Source organism: Lissotriton vulgaris, chromosome 2_2 (assembly GCF_964263255.1).
Source record: "Lissotriton vulgaris chromosome 2_2, aLisVul1.2, whole genome shotgun sequence".
NCBI classification, from domain to species: Eukaryota; Metazoa; Chordata; class Amphibia; order Caudata; family Salamandridae; genus Lissotriton; species Lissotriton vulgaris.
Genome location: NC_141688.1, coordinates 191,492,430 through 191,515,718, shown reverse-complemented (window position 1 = coordinate 191,515,718; position 23,289 = coordinate 191,492,430). Strand labels below are relative to the sequence as shown.

The 23,289-nt window shown below is 46.7% G+C and overlaps 1 protein-coding gene across 1 annotated transcript in view; it reads left to right on the top strand.

The window, feature by feature from the left end:
- The window catches only part of PRMT3 (protein arginine methyltransferase 3), a 777,462-nt gene that overhangs the window by 534,928 nt on the left and 219,245 nt on the right, over positions 1-23,289 (top strand). The window contains exon 12 of the mRNA XM_086959509.1: positions 17,189-17,275. Coding sequence (XP_086815635.1) covers positions 17,189-17,275 — 87 coding nt within the window. The remainder of the gene's footprint in view (positions 1-17,188; positions 17,276-23,289) is intronic.

The following is a 23,289-nucleotide window of genomic DNA, read 5'->3' as shown; positions in this document are numbered from 1 at the left end:
GTACAAGAATTTGGTGGGCGGCAGGTTACTGGCCGTAACTTTCCATGAAAGGACAAGCTTCCATATTAGCGAGCTACAGGAGAGGAGGAGTGTTCAGTCCAGCTTGTGTGCAGCTCAGCTTGGAGGTCAGCTCAGCTTGGAGTCAGGGCAGAGTGGTTCTTGCAGAGGAGAGAACAGGATGTCTGCTGGAGCTGCAGAATAGAGTGCAGTTCTGGAATGGAGAAAGAAGGCAGATGATTGCTGAAGATGAGGAGAGAGAGCAGTGCAGAAAGCATCAAAGAAGGCTGTCAGCTGGAGCAATTGAACCAGAGGCGTGGTGATGTGGTGGCGGAGGGAGAGACAGAGAGAGCCCTGATCCCACCAGAGTCAGAGAGAAATCTTCCTTCTAATAGGTGAGGTAGTCTGAACTAATCCCCTTCACACTTACATCTTAATCTTGTCTTTATTCCCTAGGCTTTTGTATTGCTAATCCTTTTCCTTGCAGCGGTGTGTTCTATTTATAGTCTTTGTCAGTTACATGTGGATGTGTCTATTATAATACAGATCTGTGTATGTGTCTTTATCATTGTTACAATAAAGTGACCCCATTTAATTAGTGAACTAGTGTGCATGAGTTTGTTTATGATAAAGCTAGCCTGTCTTCAGAAGGGAGTAGGAGCGCTTAAATCAAGGAATAACTCAATCACATAGTGTGTATATTTTTGTCCCTATACAGTGAGGGTAATCTAGGTTCCTAGTCAGTTATTACTGTTTGAACAGATGCTACCCCTGATCAGGTAAGTAATAGTGAATAATTAGGGAGATAGAAGACCTGCAACTAAGGGATAAAGGTTTATACCAATTTCTATTATTGTAGTAGCAAGCCTTTAGTGAATAGTGAGAGAGACTTCCCAACATATAGAGAGAAAACCATAGGTGTCCATAGGAAAGTGGTCGTCATTGGTAAGTGGCGTTAGTGAGAGCACTGATTGTGGTCAGTGTGTATACCCACAGGATTGTGGCTTGTGTTAAGTGAGAGCACCGGAAGGAGACGGTGTGGAGGCCTGCCGGATTGCGGGCCGTGTGTAAGTGAGAGCACATAAGGTAGAGAGGTGTGTAGGTCTGCCGGATTGTAGACCAGATATAAATGAGAGCACTGGGGCTGCAGACCCATGTGTGTAATGAGAACACCAGGGAGGATCCTGGTGTGTAATGGTAGATAATCAGAACTGCCCCAGGGTAGAGTAGTCTGGACCCATGTGGTCGTGAGACTATAAGGTATGAGTGTGGTGTAGGGCATGGATGTCCTTAGTAATCAGTAAGTATTCTTAGTATCCCTATAGATTTAGTGGTATCTCTGATAATATGAGCTTGTATATTGCGAGTTCCCCATCCTCAGGTAGGTACCCAGGTGCCTGGATAGATGGTCCTGAGGAGGGATGTGGTTACGTTTTGGCTGGGTTAGAGGGGCCCCTAGGGGCGGATCCCATCTAAGCAGAAAATCCGGTCATTACAACGAGGTACTGGAATCATTAACCCCTTCGAGGCTGATGACGAGCTGGGCTCGTCATGGTGTAGCCTCCTCAAACACTGATGACGAGCCCAGCTCGTCATGAACAATGGGAATTTTAAAGGATCAGCGCAGGAGGAAAATAACACTAGCATCGATGGTGATAAAGCACTGTTTTTTATGTTTATTAAAAATCCAATTTCTTGGTGAAGTTTGATTTATGAAAAGTGGCTTTTAAAAAGTTAGACTATGCCTGAATCTTCAGTAGGCTAATAATCATTAGCCTGCTGGCAGAAGGCCTCCTTAATGAGGTGTGAATAATTTTTCTAGAGCTTAAATAATGGCGTAGACATTTTGACAGGCAGGTCTGGTAGTGCGGTATGTGACCCATATTAGCTCAGGAAAACAGTTGGGCAAGGTTCAGTAACTTCATTAAGTTGAAAGGCACCAGGTTGGGACCTCATATTTTTTGTTAAGTTTAAAGGGAAAGTTGTAGAAGAGAAGTATTTAGTTTCCAGATGTCTTTGTAGCCAGTTTTACATTAACTTGTTGGGAGGGACAGCTAGTCCCAGTTCCAGTTTGGTGTAGTTGAGGAGGAGAGGACTGCTCATTTCCCTAAACACATCTCTGGCTGGAACTCATGCTTCCTCCAGGGGCAGAAAAATTCTGCTGTGTTGGATTTGCTTTAGAATAGTGCAGCGTAGAATAGTCTGCAGTAAGGCAAACAGGTTTGTTCTATTTGAGGGAAAGTTTACACCTGGGAACATTTTTGTATCATTGGTTAGGGAGTGTCCAGGAGTCACCACCATTCACTGGCTAATGAAACCTACATAGCTGGCACCTCACCCACAGCCCTTCAGAACACTGTCTGAATTGGTGGAAGAATAAAAGAGGCCTGCACCTGCTGTTTGAGACCTGTATGTTGACCTGAAGGACTGGATGTGCTCCCACTTGTGCCAAGGTCTAAGCAGTGGACTCCAAGCGTTATTTGTCTGGCATCCTGTGTGGCTATAGAGACACACCAAAGTGCCAGAGGTCTTTGTACTAAGGTGCCTAACTGTCCAACAACAACTGATCTGAAATAGACCCTGCTGGTGGGTACTGCTGGAGTGGGTACTGACCCTTGGGTGCTGTCCCTGAGGTCATGGGAGCTTTAGAGATGACCAAGAAGAGAAACTCTTGAAACTCTGAGAAGTTGAGACTTTTAAAATTGTTGCACTTCCAAGAGAGAACCATGGCAGGCTTGAAATTTGCAGTCCTCCCACACTGACAATTTCCCAGCCAAACCCAACAGCTTTAGCGGGGCCTCGTCCAGCGTCTGTCCAACTTTAAGAGGACTTTGGCACATACAGCCTTGCCCCGCTGGAGAATTTCAACGTTCATTTCAGAGACTAAGTCAAAAGGCAAGATCTTTGACTGGGACCGGCCTGCTTTGTGTATTTCACCTGCACTCCTCTGAGGTTGGCCTGAAATTGCACATAGGACCTGCTCAACTGTGGGTAGTTACTATTGATTGGCGCTTTACTTTTTCTTGGTGCTGTTTGCCTTAAATATAGACAAAAATAATAGATCCAGTTCCCCTTATTGAATGTTGGTTGTGTTGGTGTTCTTTTACTCATTACATTTTTCTCTGTTTTTCTGAAATGGTAGTGATATTTTCTTTGTGTTGCATTTTGCCGTTCTGTCTGCTTTTTTTACTGCTAAATATTTTACAATTTTTTCTAAGTTAAGGGTGTCTGTTCTGTGCCATAGCATCCAAGAGGCAGACCCAAAAATACATTATTGAAAATATGTTTTACCTTAATTAGTTTGTGGCCATATTCTTGTGATGGACTCGAACCCACCCTGGTTAATAATCTACTTTCTTAAATAGTGCCTTTGCATGTGATCTAGCAGCATTGGTGAATTGGTCCACACTTGTTAAAATCAGTACACTTTCAAATGAGTAGCATGTCTGAAACAATGTGGTGGCATGTACATACCCATGAAGCCATTACTGTTGTTATGGAATTACTAGATTGCATCACATGTTGAATTACTTTGTAAGTCTCTAGCTGCTATTAAGTACATAAGGCTATTATAGAACATTTCTCTCATTCCCCCTGCCAATCTTATGCTCCTACGCTACAATGGCTCTGTCCACGCTTACTATCCACCTTTCATGATGTGTCCTTCGTATTATGCAGTTTCCCATTTGTTTCTTCCCCATTTGTTTCTTTCCCATTTGTTTCTTCTGAAACACGCATCTGCACCACAAATCCAGCCACAACAAATGCATGAATCCTGCATCTCAATTGCACAGATGCATTCACTACATCCCCCACCCCCACCAGCAAGGCAGTATTTCAACTGCCTATTATTTGGTGTCTAATAGGCTAATGATCACCACTCTAAAATCTTTAGTCTGATCAGTCACACATCTAAGACCTGAGTTGTGTTAAAATGTATTCACCCTTTGAAAGCAATATTGCCTACAACATTAGGAAACCTCCTTGACTAAAAAATAAAACAACTCATTAATAAGGTTCTAAACAAATAATATGACAATAGTACCATGGCTGTAAATATGGCAGAACCTCGGAAAATACTAGCAAAGTCCAAGTCAGCCATGATTCTCAAAAACAATCTCTCAATTGACAAGAAGTCTGAGGTAGAATGAAAATAAATGCAGAAAATCCAAATCTCAAAGCTATGGAATTTAAGGAAGGAGTAAAGAACAGCATTCTATCCATCAAACCAAATATATATATATTCTGGCACATGAGAAATCTCACATGAGGAATATCAATATTGTTTGTAAGGAACACAAAACGCCCCCTCAGTAAAATGTGAGGAGTTTCTCAGTCACTTAACACATAAAATACACTCCATAAGAAATAATTTCAACTTTGATACTATGGAATGTGAAGTCTGACAAAAATACTGCAATACCCAGGACTTCTTTATACCTGTTACACCAGAGGATCTATAGACCATCATAGAGCTAAATACATTCTTGACCACTTCCAATCAAATGTTATTAGTGATAAAATCTCCATACTACGGACTTCTAAGTAAATTATATATGCCAGTCTGGTGTTAGGCAATTATGCACATTTTTAAGGAGAGATCAGAAGCCCTTTAGCAATGGTAAGGTGCACAGTGTCCTAATGCCAACAAAAATCTAAATCAGTGGTGAAGGCACCAAAGATGACAGGTGTAATAGATGTTTAAAGATGCCATAATCTGCATCTTCTGCATCCTACAGGCTTCCTTTGGCATGCCTGTGTGCACCATGGGTCTACCATAGAGCCAGCCGGTCACCCCCGGTGGGTCTGACTCCTAAACCCGCTTTGGGTTCTGCTCCGACTCTGGACTGGCACCATGATTGATGCTAGTTCTTGCCACGATGGCGTCTGCACTGGTGCTGCGGATACCAGAGGAGGTTGAGCTTATAGTTCTATCGTATTTTAAGCTGAATCCTTCTTGAACTCGGCCATAGCCACACTCAGATTTGTCATGTGTTACCTGCATGGCCCATTGCAGTGGGAACAGTCCAGCCCGAACTGCCATGCCAGGTCCTCTCTGGACCGGAAACAAGCATTCTAGGACCGGTTGAAGAGGGATGAAACCCCGAAACCGGGGAAAAGACTGATTTGTATATGGCCAGGTCTAAACTGGGGTGGCATGGTGAGCAAAAGAATGATGGATTTTACCCAGATCTCTTAACTTGGGGTGAATGTTTTGATTTGTTTCCATTCCGTCCATCAATTGTGTGTCTTTTGCTTTCTTGCCCTAAGTGCGCTAGATATGCCCAGACGTGGGCCCTGGCTCACTGTGCCACTGGAATCAAGCTATCTTGGCTGAAGAGAGGTGAAACCCCGACACTGGTTCTAGGATGCTTGTTTCCGGTCCAGGGAGGACCTGGCTTGGCAGTTCGGGATGGACTGTTCCCATGAGGCACAGGGTCAACACTGATTTGCATATGGCCAGGTCTAAACTGGGGTGGCATTGTGAGAAAAAGAATGATGGATTTAACCCAGATCTCTTGACTGGGGATGAATGTTGTGATTTGTTCTGCATTTCGTCCATCAATTGTGTGTCTTTTGCTTTGTCATGTAACTTGTCGCAAGAGTTTAGGCAGGCACACTATGTGTTCTGGAACAAGATTGCTATGTCAGCTGAGAAGTAGAACGTCCATCTGTGTATTCGAAGGTATGGGGTCCGCCACAAATCCGAGACATCTTTGATATATTATCATCTAGCTTCAGTAGAAGGGAGGGGGGTTTAGGATATTTTGTCCTATAACATGACAGACTACATGTATACAATTTTAAGGCCTAAAAGAACACTCTAGTGTGAGAAATGTGAAAAGATATGCGAGAAAATTTGTGTCAATGAAAAAACTGAACAGAAAGAAGAAAAGAAAAAATGAGAAAAACCCATGTATGTATATAGACAATTCATTCAATGTTTTTATTTATTAAAACAATTATAAATAGTTTAAACTTAAAACATATACAACAAAAAGACGCTCAACATAATACATAAAACAAGACCTATAAACAGTGCAATGTGTAGACAATCAAGTGGCTGAGGAAAGAAGGTTTACAAAAATCAGTAGTTCAGGATAAAACTGAAACAACACAAAACAAATATTGCGTCCTCTTCAATTTTCGTCCACATGAGTACGTCGACGGCGTTTTGAACATAGTAAAACTAGATGGTCATCACTAGGACAAACAGTAATTCTATGAGCGGCCGTACCGATTTTAATAAAACATCTATTGTTGAGGTGGACTCAACTGAAAGTAAAACAATCGTATGGAGTCCTCCCGGAAAATAACTTCAGTAAAATGAAGATCCGGTAGAGATGCTTTATTATATCGTAGGAGCTTATTCATAAATTCAAATGCCCCAAGAATAAGGAAATTGATTGACCAGCCAATTCCTTCAAATAGTTTAAAGAAGCCAAGTTAATTGGTAAGAAGAGTTTAGGCATCTGAGCTAGTAGATCGTAGATCTTTCCTCAACAGCAAGGCAGTATCCTCAACATTTGTACCTCTTTTGAGGCTTCTGCTAGGGGCTTTGCCTTCAGATAGCATCAAGGGCAGACCTTTCAGAGTCGGGGGTAGGGGATCTGGCAGACGGCGCCCAGGCCAGCATGGGCCACAAACTTTCCAGAGGAATCTGTTAGAAGTATCCATCAAAAGAACAAGTAACTAACTGTCAATACCGCTGTTTCTGGTCGATACTCTATCCACTGCCGACTCTTCACTGCCCTTCCACTTCCCTGTTCTGTGGAGTAAACGGTTTCTTCCATCTAAAAAGGTCCCAGGTTAGAGCTTTGCACAGTAGCGTCAACAATTTGTTCTTAGCTACGCCTCTGAGGGTGTGGATGATGTCTTAGACAAAACTGACGACATTGTGCTGGATGTCTCCATTTGTCACTTCTGGCTGAGCAGAGTCGACAGAGAGCCACACAACACCACCTACAGGCATGCAGGGGCTATGCTGAAAAATCTTCAATTTCAGTCTGGCACATGGGGATATTCTAAAGGTGAGTAATCTGCGTTTAGAGTATCCACCTGAAAAGCATTACCAAAGGTTAATAACTTTTTCTTCACCACCATCATAAATGTTCAGTGTCAGCGATATCTCACCACTACCTATCTGCCCTGAGTTCTGAAGAAGATGAAGAATGACCGAGCCCAAGTTATTTTGTTTGCTCCGGAATGGGCAGAGAGAGTTTGGCAACCCAGGGCTCCAAAGCATGAGCATCTGTCTTGTGAAGCTACCACTACCAGAGTACCTACTTTCCCGGCAGCAAGGCAGAGTACTCCATCTGAATCTGTGCAAACTAGAGCTACCGGCATGGAGATTGAGCAGCATCAATTGACTTCATTTGATTAGCCACCGAGGTGGTAGATTACATCCTCACCATTAGGCAACCCTTCACGAAATCCATATATGTGGTCCGCTGTGACAAATGAATAACCTGGCTTGGTGCCAGATACACGGACCCCTTAGAAGCGAAGCTGTTGGGCATTCTTTATTTTATCCTTAGCCCAGCAGTTCCTTGCAGTGGGCACTGTATAAGGTTATTTGTAAGTCCTTTTACCTTCCTGCGTTTGCTGAACAAACTGTCCTTGTTCAGATCACCTGTTGTGGTGAGAGAGATTTATTTAAAGTTTTGCGCATATAATGGCAAAGTGAGACCTTAATTTGGTCTTGACATTCCTTATGTGCACACCAGTGAGATTTTATATGGCAGCATGCAGCGTCTCCTGACCTTAAAGACTGTTTTCATCATTGCGATTACATTAGCTATACTGCTTGAGTGAGCTGCAGGCTCTGTCGTGAGCTGCAGGCTCTGTCAATGTGCCCATATTTTTTCCAGACAAACTGATGGTGGGGATTTGGGTGGTTTTCTAACCAAAAGTCTTAACTCCCTTCTATACTGAGCAATCCGTCATTCTACCAGCATTCTTTGTGTCCCCTCACACCTTGTAAGTGGAGCTCCATCAGCGAGATGCCAAAAGAGCTTTGGTCGTGCCAAGAACCAACGAGTGTGTGATCAACTTTTTGTTTGGTTCTCTGTAGCAGAGAAAAGGAAAGCTGTGCAGAAGAGGATCTTGTTGAGGAGGAAAGTGCTCTGTATTAAGAGCTGCTACATGCTGGCCTAACATAACCCCCATTCCAGCAGGGTATAGGTAGCTACCACTGCTTTGGTGCAAGAATGGTGGGGGGCTGGTCTTTGACATCTGTCAGGCATCATTGTGGGCACTGCCGCATACATTTGTGTGTGCGTCGCACCCCTAAATTCTTACACCTCAGAAGCAGGCTGAAGGCAGAACATTTGGGTGGACCAGGGACAGTGTTAACCTTGAATAACGAGGAACCATGTCTCCGAGACAAAGTTCAGACAAGCAGGACTGACTCAAAAGTGAGTTCTGAATGGGAATTTAAAGAAGCCATAAAGGTTTATTGCAAGAATTCAAAAGGTACAATATAGAGTAATGGAATGCATACACCGCTGAATTAGATAGAATTCAGTTACTAAAAAGGCCTTCAATTCAGAATCGGACAGAATGGTGATAAAATCAGAGAAAATGCTAAGCCCTAAATGTGAAACAAAATCGGTAAAAAATCAGACGGCATCCGTTATAGAAACCCAGAAAAGATCTGCTCCCCAATAAATTCGAGGGTGTCTGTAGCAAATTTCTCCATAGAGAAGTATGAAAAGTATTTTTTTTGTAACATCGTTTTTATTGCAGCACCAAAATTATTGTACAGACAATAACTTCAAGGCATGATTAAAAAAAACATAGCAAGGAGACACATTATCAATTCTCTCCCCCCATCATGCCCGGCACGTCTCCAGAAAGAAGACTAAACTGCCATCGTGCTAAGTCCATTCCTCGCTGCATAGTTCAATGTCCGACATCACATTTACAAGAAAAAGTGGACTGCTTTTGTGGTTTTCGCCCCTCCCCCACCCCCCTCAACCATCCTCCCCCCACCGCCCGTCAGTCACGAACTCCCCCCCCCCCGTGGCAGCGCTGTGTGAAAATCCCAGTCAGAGTAAGGTCTGGTGTGTGCAAGAAGGTCTTATACATTCACTAAGGTGTGTTCCTAGGTGTGTTAGTGGGGTCAGCTGCCACCGAGTCCTCCTCCTCTTCATCCTCCTCATCATTATCATCTCGGAGCGCCTGCACCATCATTTCCCATGCTGTAGCCCTCTCCATAGCCTTCTCATCATCCGTCCTCCTAGCCATCTGGTACCTCAAAGTACTTTCACACGCTGCCCACCGCAGACATTCACCATATCACCGTTTATACGTGGGTCCCGCTTTCGACTTCCAATTCCTCGTTATCTCCCTCTTTGCAAGGATCAGCCCCAAATCTATAAATCGGCTGGTATTTTTATTTTTAGACGTGTGTGGAAACCAATGTAGGATCCCCACTGCCTTGGTGTACTGTATGTCCCTATCTGTAGCATTATTCAGAGCCCTCCCAATTTCCTACCAGTAATCCCCCAAGGCAGGACAGTCCCACAGCATGTGACCCAGATCCGCCCCAACTGTGTTACACCTGTGACAGGCCGCCTGTTCCACCCCAAAGTATTGCCGTATCTTCCCAGGCGTGAGGTATGCCCGATGAATAATATAAAAGTGTATGAGCTGGAACCTGGCGTTCCTTGAGCTTTTCCGCGCCCGTCGTAGCAACTGACCCCAAGTTGCATCAGGGATCTCCATTTGGAGGTCCAACTCCCATTTAGCCTTCAAAGCTGCGAGCGGCTGCAAGGCCTCCCGCAACATTCTGGAGTATAGACAGGTTACCTCTTTAAATGTCCCGGCTGCCATCATCGCATATTGGCATGCCATGGAGGTCGCCGGTTCCTGCAAACCCTCTCCCCAGTGATCTTGCATGGCGCCTGTTACCGCCGCATGTAACAAGTAATCACCTCGCGGGAGATCGAACCGCTCCTGCAATTCCTGAAACGGAAGCAACGCACCATCCTCATACAAGTCGCCCAGCATTTGAACCCCAGCCTCTTCCCAGCCTAGTAATCGCGACCAGTCCCCTCCATGAGGGAGGGCTGTAACCATCCCCAGCGGAATTTCCGGAGCATACATAAGGCGGACCCCTGCTCGTTTGCACGCCCGATTCCAATAGAGTCGGAACGTCTGTTCCTCCACTGTCAAATCCCTAACTAAGTGCCCTCATCTCTAAACTGCTCTGGGCCTCGAAACACCCTCGCGACCTCCTGAGTGAAAGTCTGCAGCTGAGCCGCCAGATAATAACCTTCGAAATCGGGCACCGCCATGCCTCCCTCATCCTTGGGCCGCAAGAGGGTATCCAGCGCGATTCGTCACCTGCCCTTGCCCCAGAGAAACGCTATGGTCAATGATCTCAGGCGTCGGAATACGGAGCCCGGAATCCATACAGGGAGAGTCCTAAAGTAATACAACAGCCTGGGCAGAGCCACCATCTTAAGTAGGGAGACCCGACCAGCCAGTGAGAGTGGAAGAGTGGACCAAAAATCCATACACCCTCTCAGGGCAGTAATACAATGGTTAATATTGCCATCCAGCATATCCGTTGGGGTATGGTAGATGTAAACGCCAAGATAGTGCAGACAATGCGGTTCCCACCGGAGTTCCTGCGCCGTGAGAGGGCACGGCTCTCCTTGTCTCAGAGGGTATAGACAAGATTTGGGCCAGTTGACCCTCAGGCCCGACATTCGCCCAAACAGCTCCAACAGACATTTCGCCCCCAGTAACTCTGCTTCCGCATCAGCCAAGAACATCAGTAGGTCATCTGCATACAATGAGATGACATGCGGCCTGTCCCTGTACAACAGCCCCGCATAATGGCAGCCAGATCTGGCTTCCGCTGCAAAGGGTTCCATTGCCAAAGCGAACAAGAGGGGAGAGAGGGAGCACCCCTGCCTAGTGCCTCGTCGTACGGGGTATTGCTTCGAAATCAGTGAGCCCACCCTGACTCTAGCTGTGGCTTCCGTATACAGGACTTTGGTCCAGTTGATATACCCGTCCCCCAGCCCGAAACGCCTCATCACCTCGTACAGATAACCCCACTCAAGACTATCGAAGGCCTTCTCGATATCTATTGAGAGCACAAATGGAGTAGTGGCGTCCGACCATTGGGCCCCCATCAACCTTGTAAGCCTGCGGATATTGTGGGTAGTGTTACGTGTAGGGATAACGCCGCACTGATCCTTATGAATCAGACCGGTCATGTGGGTCAGTAATCTATTTGCCAGGATTTTGCTCAGGATCTTGTAATCCGTCGTGAGCATGGACAATGGACGGTAGGATGAAAGGGCAGCGCCCTCTCTGCCAGGCTTTAATAATGGGATCATAAGGGCCTCACACATGGAGCTCGGGAGCCTACCTCGCGATTGCGCTTCATTATAAACCAATTGCAGTTGCGGAGCTAGATACTCCAAATATTCACTATAAAACTCTATCGGGAGACCGTCATGCCCTGGAGTCTTGTTCCTAGCCATCTGCTTCACTGCACTCCCTATCTCCCCGATCGTAATGGGCCGACCCAACTCCTCTGCTTCCGAGTCCTCCAATTGTGGGAGCTGTAACTCTTCTAGAAAGGTGCCCAGCTCATCCGCCCTGCCCGTCTGTCCGCTCTCATACAAACCCTCGTAGTACGTCCTGAACCTATCCAGAATCCCGGCTTGGGTGTGGCACAGCCCCTCCCCCTCCACCTGAATCGCCATGATCGGCGTGCCCCGCCTGATCGGATTGGCAAGCCACGCCAGCATCGACCCCGCCTTATCACCTTCCGCATGCGCCTTTGTCATATACGCCTTATGGTCGAAGCTACGCAGCCGCTCCAATTCCATCGCTAGTGCCTCCCTGGCGCCACTAAGCCCCTCCTGAAGCTCAGGGTGATTCGGGCGTTCCCTCTCCTTCTCTCTCAATCGCTTCTCCACCTTCTCAAGATCATCTAGCAAAGTTTTACGAGCCCCTGCAGTGTTCCCAATACAGTGCCCCCTGACCACCACCTTAAACGCATCCCACTCCACAGCCCTAGTGGAGGCGGAGCCACTATTCTCCTCAAAGTAGCGCGCTATTCGCTCCCCCAAGGCCTCCCTGAAGAGCAAGTCATCTAAGGTATCAGGTTGCAGTCGCCATGTTGGTACACAGTTAACTTCCACCATCCAGTTCAGGGACAACAACAAAGGGCTGTGGTCCGAAATCGTGCGAGCCAAATACTCCGCGCTACCCACTGTGGAGAGCATATGTGATGAGCACAGAAACGCATCTAATCTAACATGCAGGTCATGCAAATGTGAGTGAAAGGAATAGTCCCTAGTGGTGGGGTGTATTGTCCTCCAGGCGTCCCCCAGGGTCCAACTCTCCTGCCATTCCAGTCTGCGTTTCGCTACCCTGTGTGCTGGGGATGCGCGCAGCGGGGGATGAGATCTATCCAAATCAACATCCACCACCGAGTTGAAATCCCCCCCCCCACGAGCTGCCAAATAACTCGCCATTTTGCCCTAAAATGTCGTTAGAAAGGCGAGCAAATCCACATTGGGGGCGTACACGTTGCAGAGAGATACCACCCGGCCCCTCAATCTCCCCTCCACCGCTACAAACCTACCCTCCGGGTCCACCATTGTTTTGGTGACCTGGAAAGGGACCCCCGCCCGTATCCAAATCAACGTCCCTCTCGCTAAGGCCGAATATATTGTGTTAAACAGTTGCCCCCTCCACCTTCTTTGCAGCGCAATTCCCTCCTGCTTGTTGAGATGCGTCTCCTGTAGGAAAGCTATATGCACACCCCTACGCTTTAGATATGCTTGAACCTTGTGCCTACGTACCATAGTCTGGAGACCCCGCACATTCCAGGTCACACATTTGAGAGCCCCCGTACTAGCCATGTCCCTTTGCACACACGGACAGAACAATAAAAGTCATCAACCATGCGCTTTTGCCAACAGCGTGCTGCCCCTCCCTCCCACTCCAAACAAGTGAAACCCCCCCCCCCCCAAAACAACCTGAGCACCCCCAACTACTCTCGGTTCCCACCCCCCCAGGACAGGCCCCCCCACTATTGGAAACAAACCCATCCAAACTAACACACCCAACTACCCCTCAAAAGAAGGCACTAGTATTCGCAGTCTCCACTGCGATGACCGTAAGGGCCAGTAGGGCGCGGACCGATGTCGAGAGGGTTCGTCAAAGCAAATCAGTCCCGCATATCCCGCCCCATGATCCCCTCATTATAGATTCACGAAACCCCATATAACAGTAAACTGCGCTCACGGGCACTGCGCCCCAGTGTTCGACCGGTAGGCCGCTCCTCTTGTCCAGCGTGTCATGCCTCGACTATCTCCCCAGATGTCTGCGCTGTCACTATAGGGCCTTTGGCTCCACCAAATTCTGAGAGCCCCGTCTCCGACCCCGTGCCCTGCTCATCAGAGTCCGTGCCCTTCCCGGACTGGCTTCTGGTTGCGCTGGATAGGTCCACAACTGCCTGTAAGGCCGCCTTCCTCTCTGTCTCTGTTTGTGACACGGATGGTTTGGCAGTTCTCTGGCGATTTTTACGAATCCGTTGCGACTTCCTGATCGGCTGTGCTTCTCTAACCTCCTCCGCCCTGGCTTTAGCTCCGTCCGTTCCAGCTTTATAGGTGTCCCACCAGGCCCAAGCATCCGCCGAGGTCGTGAAAAAGAGCGATTTTTCATCCACCACCACTCTCAGCTTCGCTGGGAAGAGCAGGGAGTATTTTATGCCCTCTCCACGGAGCTCACGCTTGAGGGACAAGAAGTTGGCCCTGAGTCTCTGGGTCTCAAAAGTGTAGTCCGGGAACATGGTGACCCTGTTGTTGTCAACTTGAAAGGGTCCCGCTTCCCTCGCCCTCTGTAGTAGCCAGTCCCGGTCCCTGTAATGGAGCAACTTGAACACCACCGGACGAGGTGGAAGGCCCGGAACCGGCGGCCGAGCCGGAACCCTGTGTGCCCGTTCCAGGGAGAAGAAAGGAGATAGTCCTTCCGGTGCCACCTCAGTGCGTAGCCAGTTGTCGAGGTAGCCCACCATAGCGTCGCCTTCAATTTTCTCCGGTAGGCCCATGAGGCGAACATTATTGCGCCTATTCCTGTTTTCCGCATCTTCGGCCCTCCTCTCCAGCACCTTTAGTCTGTCTATGGCATCCGCCATCTGCGCTTTCACAGCCGCGTGGTCCGGGGCCAATTCCTGAACAGTGATCTCCATGGATTTGACCCTGTCCTTAAGTTTATCATGATCTGCTTTCAGGAGACCCAAGCCCGTCGCCACCTGGGCGATGTCCTGCTGCAGGGCATCTTTCGTGGTCGCGATGGCCTCCAATATACGGTCCTGCATGCGCTGGAGAGCAGACTGATCCCGATCCGCTCCATCCGCCGCCTCCGTGTCGGTCGCTCCGTCCCCCTTCCCTTTCGGTTTCACCATCTCGGCTGCAACTGGCACCGGCCTCTAGGGTCCCTTTGTTACCCTCTCTGTCTCCGGACTGCAGAGCTCCGCCACTAGAGAACTCCCCGGGCAATAGGGTCAGAGATCCTGGATGTACTTTAGGGCAGTGGACTCTGCTCCGAACGCACTAGATAATGCAGTACTCTAGGGTCCACTGCTGTCGTTGAGCTTGAAGATGCCAGCTTGTGCTCGGATAGTCGGGACCGTCGTCACTGAGCCGCCGCCATTTTAGTGCTTCGTCGTCGAGCGTAATTATGGTCACGATTCCCAACAGCTCGCATCAGCGTGAGGTAATTTCACCAATGCCCGCCGAGAAGGTCAAGAGGGGTCCTTCAGTCTATCAAACACCGCCAGTAGTAGAGCAGCAGAAGAATCCGGCCTTGCGCTCCCGTCACTGCTTTGTCCAGGCCTCAGGGCGCCATCTTAGATCGACGGCATCACACCCGGTGCTGGTCTTCAAAGTCAAATTTCAGGGCAAGGAACAGCTCCAGGTCGTCCACTGTGAACGCCGCACCCTCCGCGACGACTTCAGATTATGGATTATCCCAGTTTTACTGGAATCCGCTCGGATAATCAGGATGATATTCGGGATCGGGCGCGGAGCCCCGGGCTCACGCTGCCTACCTCCTCGGCATCCAAGCCACGCCCCCTAGAAGTATGAAAAGTATATAGTCACTGAGGTGTGAGCAAAGAAAAAGATTTTCACCAATTCAAAATACAGACATTAAAATCGCTGTTCAAATCTACCACCAAAGCACTAGTCTACTACGTAATTACTGATTCAGCCTTCCGACCTGATATCAGAACAAAATAGTTACGTGAACAGCAGTGAACCATTGTGAATGAATGTAATACTGTGTGCAAGCAGAAGATCCTTGGGAAAATGTTACACTATTGAGCACATGCTGGAATGCTGTCTTCGAGAACAGTGTCATTCAGAAATAGATGAATTCCCATCTTGCTTGACAACATGCAGCAAGAACACGAACAGAGCATGAACATGATGGAGCATCCATTTTATACCCAGTGGAATCGAGGCCTAACTGAGGTCTAGTTAGCATAAGCCAGAACAACACATTCTAATGGGTCATAGGAAAATGGTGTAAACAGCAGTAGCATCTTATTAGCATACATTTGTGAAATCAAGCTTAAATGAATGTTCTGCCCACTGTTAATGATTTATGTTCTTGATTCATGTCCAGAAGATCAGGAATGATATTTCACCCGCTCGGTTCTGCAAGACTTTTTGGCCTGAGCCCACTCCACAGACACTCCGCCTCGGAGAGATACTGCTTTGGTTTCTAGTCTAAGATGAAGAACTTGTGATTAGAAGTTTCTCTCAGAAAAAAAAGTTACTTACTTTTGGTAACATTCTTTCTACTTGATACTCTATCTAACCGCAAATTCTTCACTGACCTCCCACCTTCCCTTTACATGGAGTGGCCACTTTCAACATATTGGGCCAGATGTAGGTAATCCCAATTTACCTATTCTTAAATACTGAATTTTACCGATTCAGTATTTAAGAATAGGTAAATGGGATGTAGATACATTTTCGGTAAAAATTACCGAATTGGTAAGATTCGGTATTCACCGAATCAGTAAATACCGATTCTGTAAAATGGGGGAAACATTCAAGGGTGCCAGGGTGTCACTTTGACACCCTCTTACACCCCTGAATCGTGCTTGTGTGCAGATGTGGCCAGAAAGGTGTATTGGGCTTACACAATCCGGGTAGCACGCAACAGGTTTAAATTTATGGAATAAAAAAGTAAAGGAATACAAATGGAGAATAAGGAGTGCAGACCACCTTCATTCATAATTACACATACATGTCTGCCACATGGCACAGTAGAAAATGCACAGATTTGCATTTTCAAAGGTATTCCTTATTTACCACCAACTTATAGTTGGTGGTAAATAACGAATCCTAAAATGGGAAAAGCACTCATTTGGGATGTAGGTGGCCTACATTGCAAATTCAGTAATTTACTTCGGTATTTTAAGGAATCGGTAATTTACCGATTCCTTAAAATACCAAATTGGTAAATTACTGAATTTGCAATTTAGGCCACCTACATCCCAAATGCCCAATACCGATCGGTAACAGCGGAAATTCGGTAATTTCGGCCATTACCAACCTGTATTGGGCACCTACATCTGGCCCATAAAGTGGTCCCAAATTAGTGAGAAACAATTGTTTGCGCTCTGTGACCAAGGGTACAAAAAGGAAAAAGACAAGAAACTGACGTTAACACGAAGTGATGGTGCTTATATACGGCTCTGCTCCGTTATGTCTGCAGGGGTATGGAGTCAGCACGGAGCCTCTTGACATGACCTAGCGACTAGCGGAGCACTGCTATAATCTATGGTGGCGCCGGAGAATATACCAGTGTGTGGCATTTGTTGTTCGAGTATCCTCCAGAAAGAACATTACTGAAGGTAAGTAACTTGTTCATGACATCTAAGTACAGCCTAGAGAAGCAAATAGGGTAATACAAAGATGATTTTTATTTCTGTGGATTATACTTTTTCGCTGTACTCACCAGTGCAAGTTGCTAATATGAGACCATTTTATTGTTTATAATTTACAAGGAGGGCCTATCTCTATACTGCTGCGAGAATGCATATACCTATTCAGTCATTTTCATTAGTCCTTGAACTGACTGGGTGAAACAAGAATTGTATCTGAGATCTAAATATTTCCTCTGCTATTTGCTTCCTCAGCGGATAGAGTGCCAGTCAGCAGCTGTTGCGGATCTGGATTTCTCATCTGATTTCACCCTCCAGATCACAGAGAGCACTGTGTGTACGGTGAGTCACACTTCACTGTCCATTCCCCCCACCTTGAGAGTGATGGGCACTCCAATGCATTAATTACCGAGCTGGAGATGAATGGAGGGCACAATTGCACCAGACAAGCCTCCCCGATACTCCTAGGGCAAGAACCTCATCTCTTTTAACAGATTAGCAATGCTCGGTGCTCACGAAAGATGAATTTGTTGAAGTTTTGAGTAGCACAAACTACTGGTGTTTGCCCATATTTTAAATATTTATTCATGTGTTTCACCTAGAATATCTTTCAGTATATTTCTTTGCTTAATGCAGAACGTTTTCCTCTTGAGCTAAGGATTTTTCTTGAAGTGCCTAGTTTTTGGTATCCATCATGTTTTCCTCCTAAATAGTTTGGTGTTATTATAGGGCCAGGATACAAAGAAAAACAGCTGGACACTTACGCAAGGTAAAGTGCCCAAGTCATATGTGAGGCTGTATTTCTTCTAGTCGTAAATTGCTATTTTGTAATTAGTATCTACGGTCAGAGGGTAAGTCATGCCACGAGCACCCAATCTTCACTCACAGCTTCAGGCATTCTCAATTGTTTAGGTCTGGCCTAGAGGCATCTGTACATGTTTTTCTCCAGCCTCATGTTTCCCAGCAAATTCATAATAGAAATGCATTTCTATACTTGCATAGAGAGGCTTTCGGTCAACTCTTTTCTTCCATTGGTCAGTTTAGATGTCAGTCACATTTTACTTCTGCCCACCGAGGGATACAGTGCAGACAATGGGTCAGCCCACTAAAGCCATTGGTACTCTTTACACAGTTATGTGCACAGTGGTCTAAGAAGAAATGTACTTCAGTTATAAAAAATTTACCTGAGCTGGTTGGCCTGTTGCCAATTTTAGTTTTGCGTATGTTTACAAAAATAAATATAAAATTATTAATTAAAAATGCATATTTGCCAAAGTCAGACTTGTTTACTTTGCCAATGCCTGTTCATTAAAACTGCAGGCTTCTCTAATATGCTGTGGCTTCTGTGAACATGTTTATAGTCATGTGGACTTGCTATTTTGAGCTGCTATCAGCAGGATCCTGCCTAGGAATGCGTGCCACCCAGCCCATCATATTGGCATGTGACAAGGCATGGCACAGCTCCTAAATGATCTATACTTGTGTCCTTTGTAAGAAATCATTTAAATTGTACTAAAAAAATTTCATCAGAACTTTTTTTTAATCATTCTTCTGAACTATGCACTGCATTGCCAACATATTTTTGTTACTTTGTGCATATTTATTAGTTTTATACCTTTTTTTCCAAAAGTACATTTGCAGAATAAACGATGTGAACATTCTCTGGTTATACGTAAAACTCACTGTTTGTGATTTATGTTTCCCTAATGTTGTATTGAGAATCTTTCCTTCCGTTGAGACATTTTTAAATGACATATATTTTATAGGGACCATTATTGCTTTATTCTTCTAAGCGCTTTTGATGTGTTAGAAATAGAATAGCGCTGGTTGGATTGTTATCCTATGTTGCTAGTTTTTGTTTAATAATATGTATCCTTTGTCATTTTTTCATATTTGCTAATATTGCTGATCTAATTTGGCCTGGGTGGTAAACTTCACTCTGTTCGTGGAGTTTTTTGCACTCCCGCCTCTGCGAAGGAAGCGGAGTTCTGTAAAACTGTGCTCGGCTCTGCATAGCAGAGTTTTTTCCTCGCTCACTTTGGCCAACGTTAAGTTGGGGAGCAAGGAAAATCCCATGCTAGACCATCTCCCATCGAGATTTCTCTATGCGGGTCAATTGCTGTTGGTTGCTACTGCTCGCGTACAGAAACCTTCCGTTCTCTTTGAAGAAGCTGCCGCTCGAGTAGAACTACTACCTGAGCGGCAGAAAGAAGCAGCCCCCTCTTGCGCTGCAAGTGTTGCTCTGCCTGCTAATTTTACAGCGCAAGACAAACACACAGACCTAAAAATGAACGCAAACAGCACAAAATAACACACTCCGCTGTCTGCGAAACTCCGCGTAGCTCGGCTGAATTTTTTTGTCACTTCGCGGAGTTCCGTGTAACTCCGCAAACTCCACCCTGGCCTAAATCTGGCATGTGAGCTGCAGATAGTACACTGTGCATTAGATCGCCACCTGGTGTTGGGCTTGGATGATTGCAGGTTGTTGTCTTCTTGGAAGAAGTCTTTGCTAGTCTCGATAGGTGACTCCTCCCTTGGAAAATACTGCACATGAGCATCGGCTCCATCCTCAGATCGTTTTTTTCCGCCACTGGGTTCGGATGAAAGTCTGACAGAAACTGTTTTCCTGTAATTTCGACGCGCAGAACTTCATAAAACAATTACTACCTGCCTTCGACATCGACGGCGGCACCTTTTGATGCCAACGTTTCCATTCCGATCATCCAAGTGGGCCTCTGGGCCTATTGACACCGTGTGGCCTACACCATATGGAAAGGACTCCGTTCCGAAAATGCCCGAAATGTCAAGCAAAGTTTCCACATAGCGACCACCACGAGGTCTGTAACCTCTGCCTGTCGCCAGACCACGAGTCGACCTGCACAGCCTGTGCTTCCTTCTGCTCGAAGAAAACCATCTGGGACCGGGGGGCCCGTAGACACGAGATGAAGAGATCAGCACCGGAAGACATCTTCGACGACGAGGCTCCACTCGTTCCCGAAGAAGACTCACCGGATCTCCAGATCGTCTCCTAGGCAGATGACTTAGACGACTCCATTCCATCGGGTCAGCGTGTGAATACTACTGCCCCTGCACCACATACACCTAAGCAGAAGGCAAAGGTCAGCACTCCGCCCGCTGGGCCCAGCGAGACCCGTCTCCTACTTCGAAAGTTCCGCCTTCCGTTTCGACTCCGAATAAATCTTCCACGCCTTCCGGTGCCTCGACACCGACCAAGAGTCTTCCTTCTGCTCCGAAACAAGGTCCGCCGCCTTCCGGTGCCTCGTCACCGAAGAAGACTCCATCAACACCGAAGCCAAAACACCCTTCGGCTCCGATTCCGAAAGAAGTGCCGACACCGAAACCAAAACATGTTTCGGCCCCAAAACCGAAACCAAAAGACGCACCGGCTCCGAAGCAGCACACGGTGCCGAAAACCACAAAGCCTGATTCCAAGGCCTCAGAGCCCCCGAACATGCCTTCCAAGCGAAAATCGACTCCTTCGGCGCTGAAACCTAAGCCACAAGACCCTCTAATACCTTCTAAGGCTAAAGACACTCCACAACCTACGCCGGCACCGAAAACAAAAGCGCTGAAGAAGGTTGCGCCTCAAGAGGACCTTTTTCGACCAGATCCTCAACAGAAAAAGATCTTCATCGACCACTCAAGAAGAGACCTGTAGCTACACCACCTACACCTGTGGTTCCTGCCAAGAAGAAGGAATGTGCAACCTCTCCTCTGCACTTTTCCTTTCCTGTCTCTCCTCCTTCTCCCGCTCCTCCCTATGTTTCACCTCTAAACTCTCCTATATAATCTCCGTTATCTTCACATTCACCACAGAATGATGATGACTTTGATTTAGGTGGAGGGGACGGTGAAGGAGACACTACATACCCTGAAGGTGAGGGCACATGGACTTTTCCATACACAAAACCTGCGCATGGGTGGGGGTTTCCATACCCTGCAAATGACCCTGATATCCCTAAGGCACCCTCATACCCATCTAAACCTTCTCCTCCTGAGGAAACTATTGGGTTTGGCCAGCTGATCAACAGAGCTGCTACATACCATGGTGTCCCCATGCACTCTGAGGCCAATGAGGAAGATTTTCTCTTAGACATTTTTGAGCAGTCTCAGAGATCTGCTCAAATTCTTCCCATGATCAAAGGGGTGGTGAAGCATGCTACTGAGGTCTTTAAAGATCCTGTGCGTACCAGAATTTTAAACCCCAGAATCGAAAAGAAATATAGACCTGCACCCTCAGACCCAGTCTATATTAAAGGACACCTGCCACTAGACTCATTAGTGGTGTCCAACGCACGTAAAAGGGTCAATTCTCAAACTTCTGGTGAAGCACCCCTGCCTGCCAAAGAATCCAAGATTATTGATGCGTTAGGCAAGAGGATAGCTGCGCAGGCTTCCAATATATGGCACATAGCTAATACGCAAGCCCTCCTCTCCCATTATGATAGAGCTCACTACGACCAATTGGAGAAATTGCTTGAACACCTCCCAGATCAGTAAAAAGATCAAGCTACTGACCTCATACAGGAAGGCAAGTTAATATCTAACGCTTCCATCAAATGCGCACTAGATGCAGCAGACACAGCATCTAGGGCTATTAATACCAGTGTCGTTATTAGACATACGTGGCTACGCATTTCGGGATTCAAACAGGAAGTACAAACCATTTTGAACCAGCCTTTTAACCAAAACCAGTTATTTGGTCCAGAGGTAGACACTACCCTCGAAAAAATGAAAAAGGACACAGACACTGCCAAGTCTATGGGGGCCTTACAATCTACCCCAGCTCGAGGCTCCTTTCGTCGCTCCTTTTACAGAGGCGGCTCCAAACAAACTGGAACAGATGCTTACACGTCTCTCAAGACACAAACCTCCTCTACCAAGAGTTACTATAGAGGAGGATACAGAGGCAATAATACCAAGGGCAGAGGTAGAGGTAATAACAACACTCGAGCCTCTTTCGCCCCTAAGCAATGACTTCCCTACGCTCTCCCCGCAGCATTCCACTCCTGTAGGGGGCAGACTGACACAGTTCCTGCCTGTCTGGAACTCCATTACAACAGACAAGTGGGTAAGACACATTATCCAACATGGCTACTGCCTAGAACTTACAGCAACCCCTGCACACATCCCTCCCAGACAGCATCCGATGTCGACCGATCATCTAGCTCTCCTCCAGCAAGAGGTTCTATCCCTTCTACAGAAGGCTGCGATTCAGATAGACCCTTTACAGGAACAAGGGATGGGGGTTTACTCGTTGTACTTTCTAATTCCCAAAAAGACGGGACCCTTAGACCGATTCTAGACCTCAAGCCCCTCAACCATTACATACACTCAGATAATTTTCATATGATCACTCTGCAACAAGTGCTTCCACTACTGCAACAGGGAGACTTTCTTGCTACATTAGATCTGAAAGACGCCTACGTTCACATCCCTATACATCCTGCTGACAGGAAATACCCACGGTATGTACTGGAAGGACATTATCAGTTCACAGTCCTTCCATTTGGAGTGATAACGGCACCAAGAGTATTCACAAAGTGCCTAGCAGTCGTAGCTGCACATCTGAGAAGACAACAGATCCATGTCTTTCCTTATCTAGACGATTGGCTCATAAAAGCCAAATCTGCCAGCCAGTACGTTTCACACACACACCAAACGATCCAAATGCTGCACAACCTAGGGTTTACAATAAACTACACCAAGTCGCACCTAGAGCCTTCGCACATACAGCAGTATCTAAGGGCTACAATAGACTCGTCTACAGCTCTAGCTTATCCCAGCCCAGCCAGGATACAGAGCATTCAAAACTTAGTTGCTGTTTTTCAACACCAACAATCTCTCCCAGCCAGTGTGTTCATGAAACTCATAGGCATGATGGCATCTTGCATCTTCATAGTTCCACACGCAAGATTGCAAATGCGTCCGTTACAAGAGTGTCTAGCACGACAGTGGAACCAAGCTCACGGTCAATTAACAGACCTAGTGTTGGTGGACAGCTGCACACATCGCTTTCTGCAGTGGTGGAACACCAAAAACCTGACAAAGGGGCGGCCGTTTCTAGAGCCAGTACCACAGGTAATGCTCACAACAGACGCTTCCCTCACAGGATGGGGAGCCAATCTCCTACGACATACCAATCAGGGTCAATGGACCTCTCAACAGCGGCTACTCCATATCAACCATCTTGAGCTGCTAGCAATATTCCTAGCACTCAAGTCCTTCCAACTTCACGTGCAAGGCAGGGCTGTCCTCATCCGGAGGGACAATATGACAGCCATGTACTACATATAAAAACAGGGGGGGACACACTCTCTGCAACTGTCCCAGCT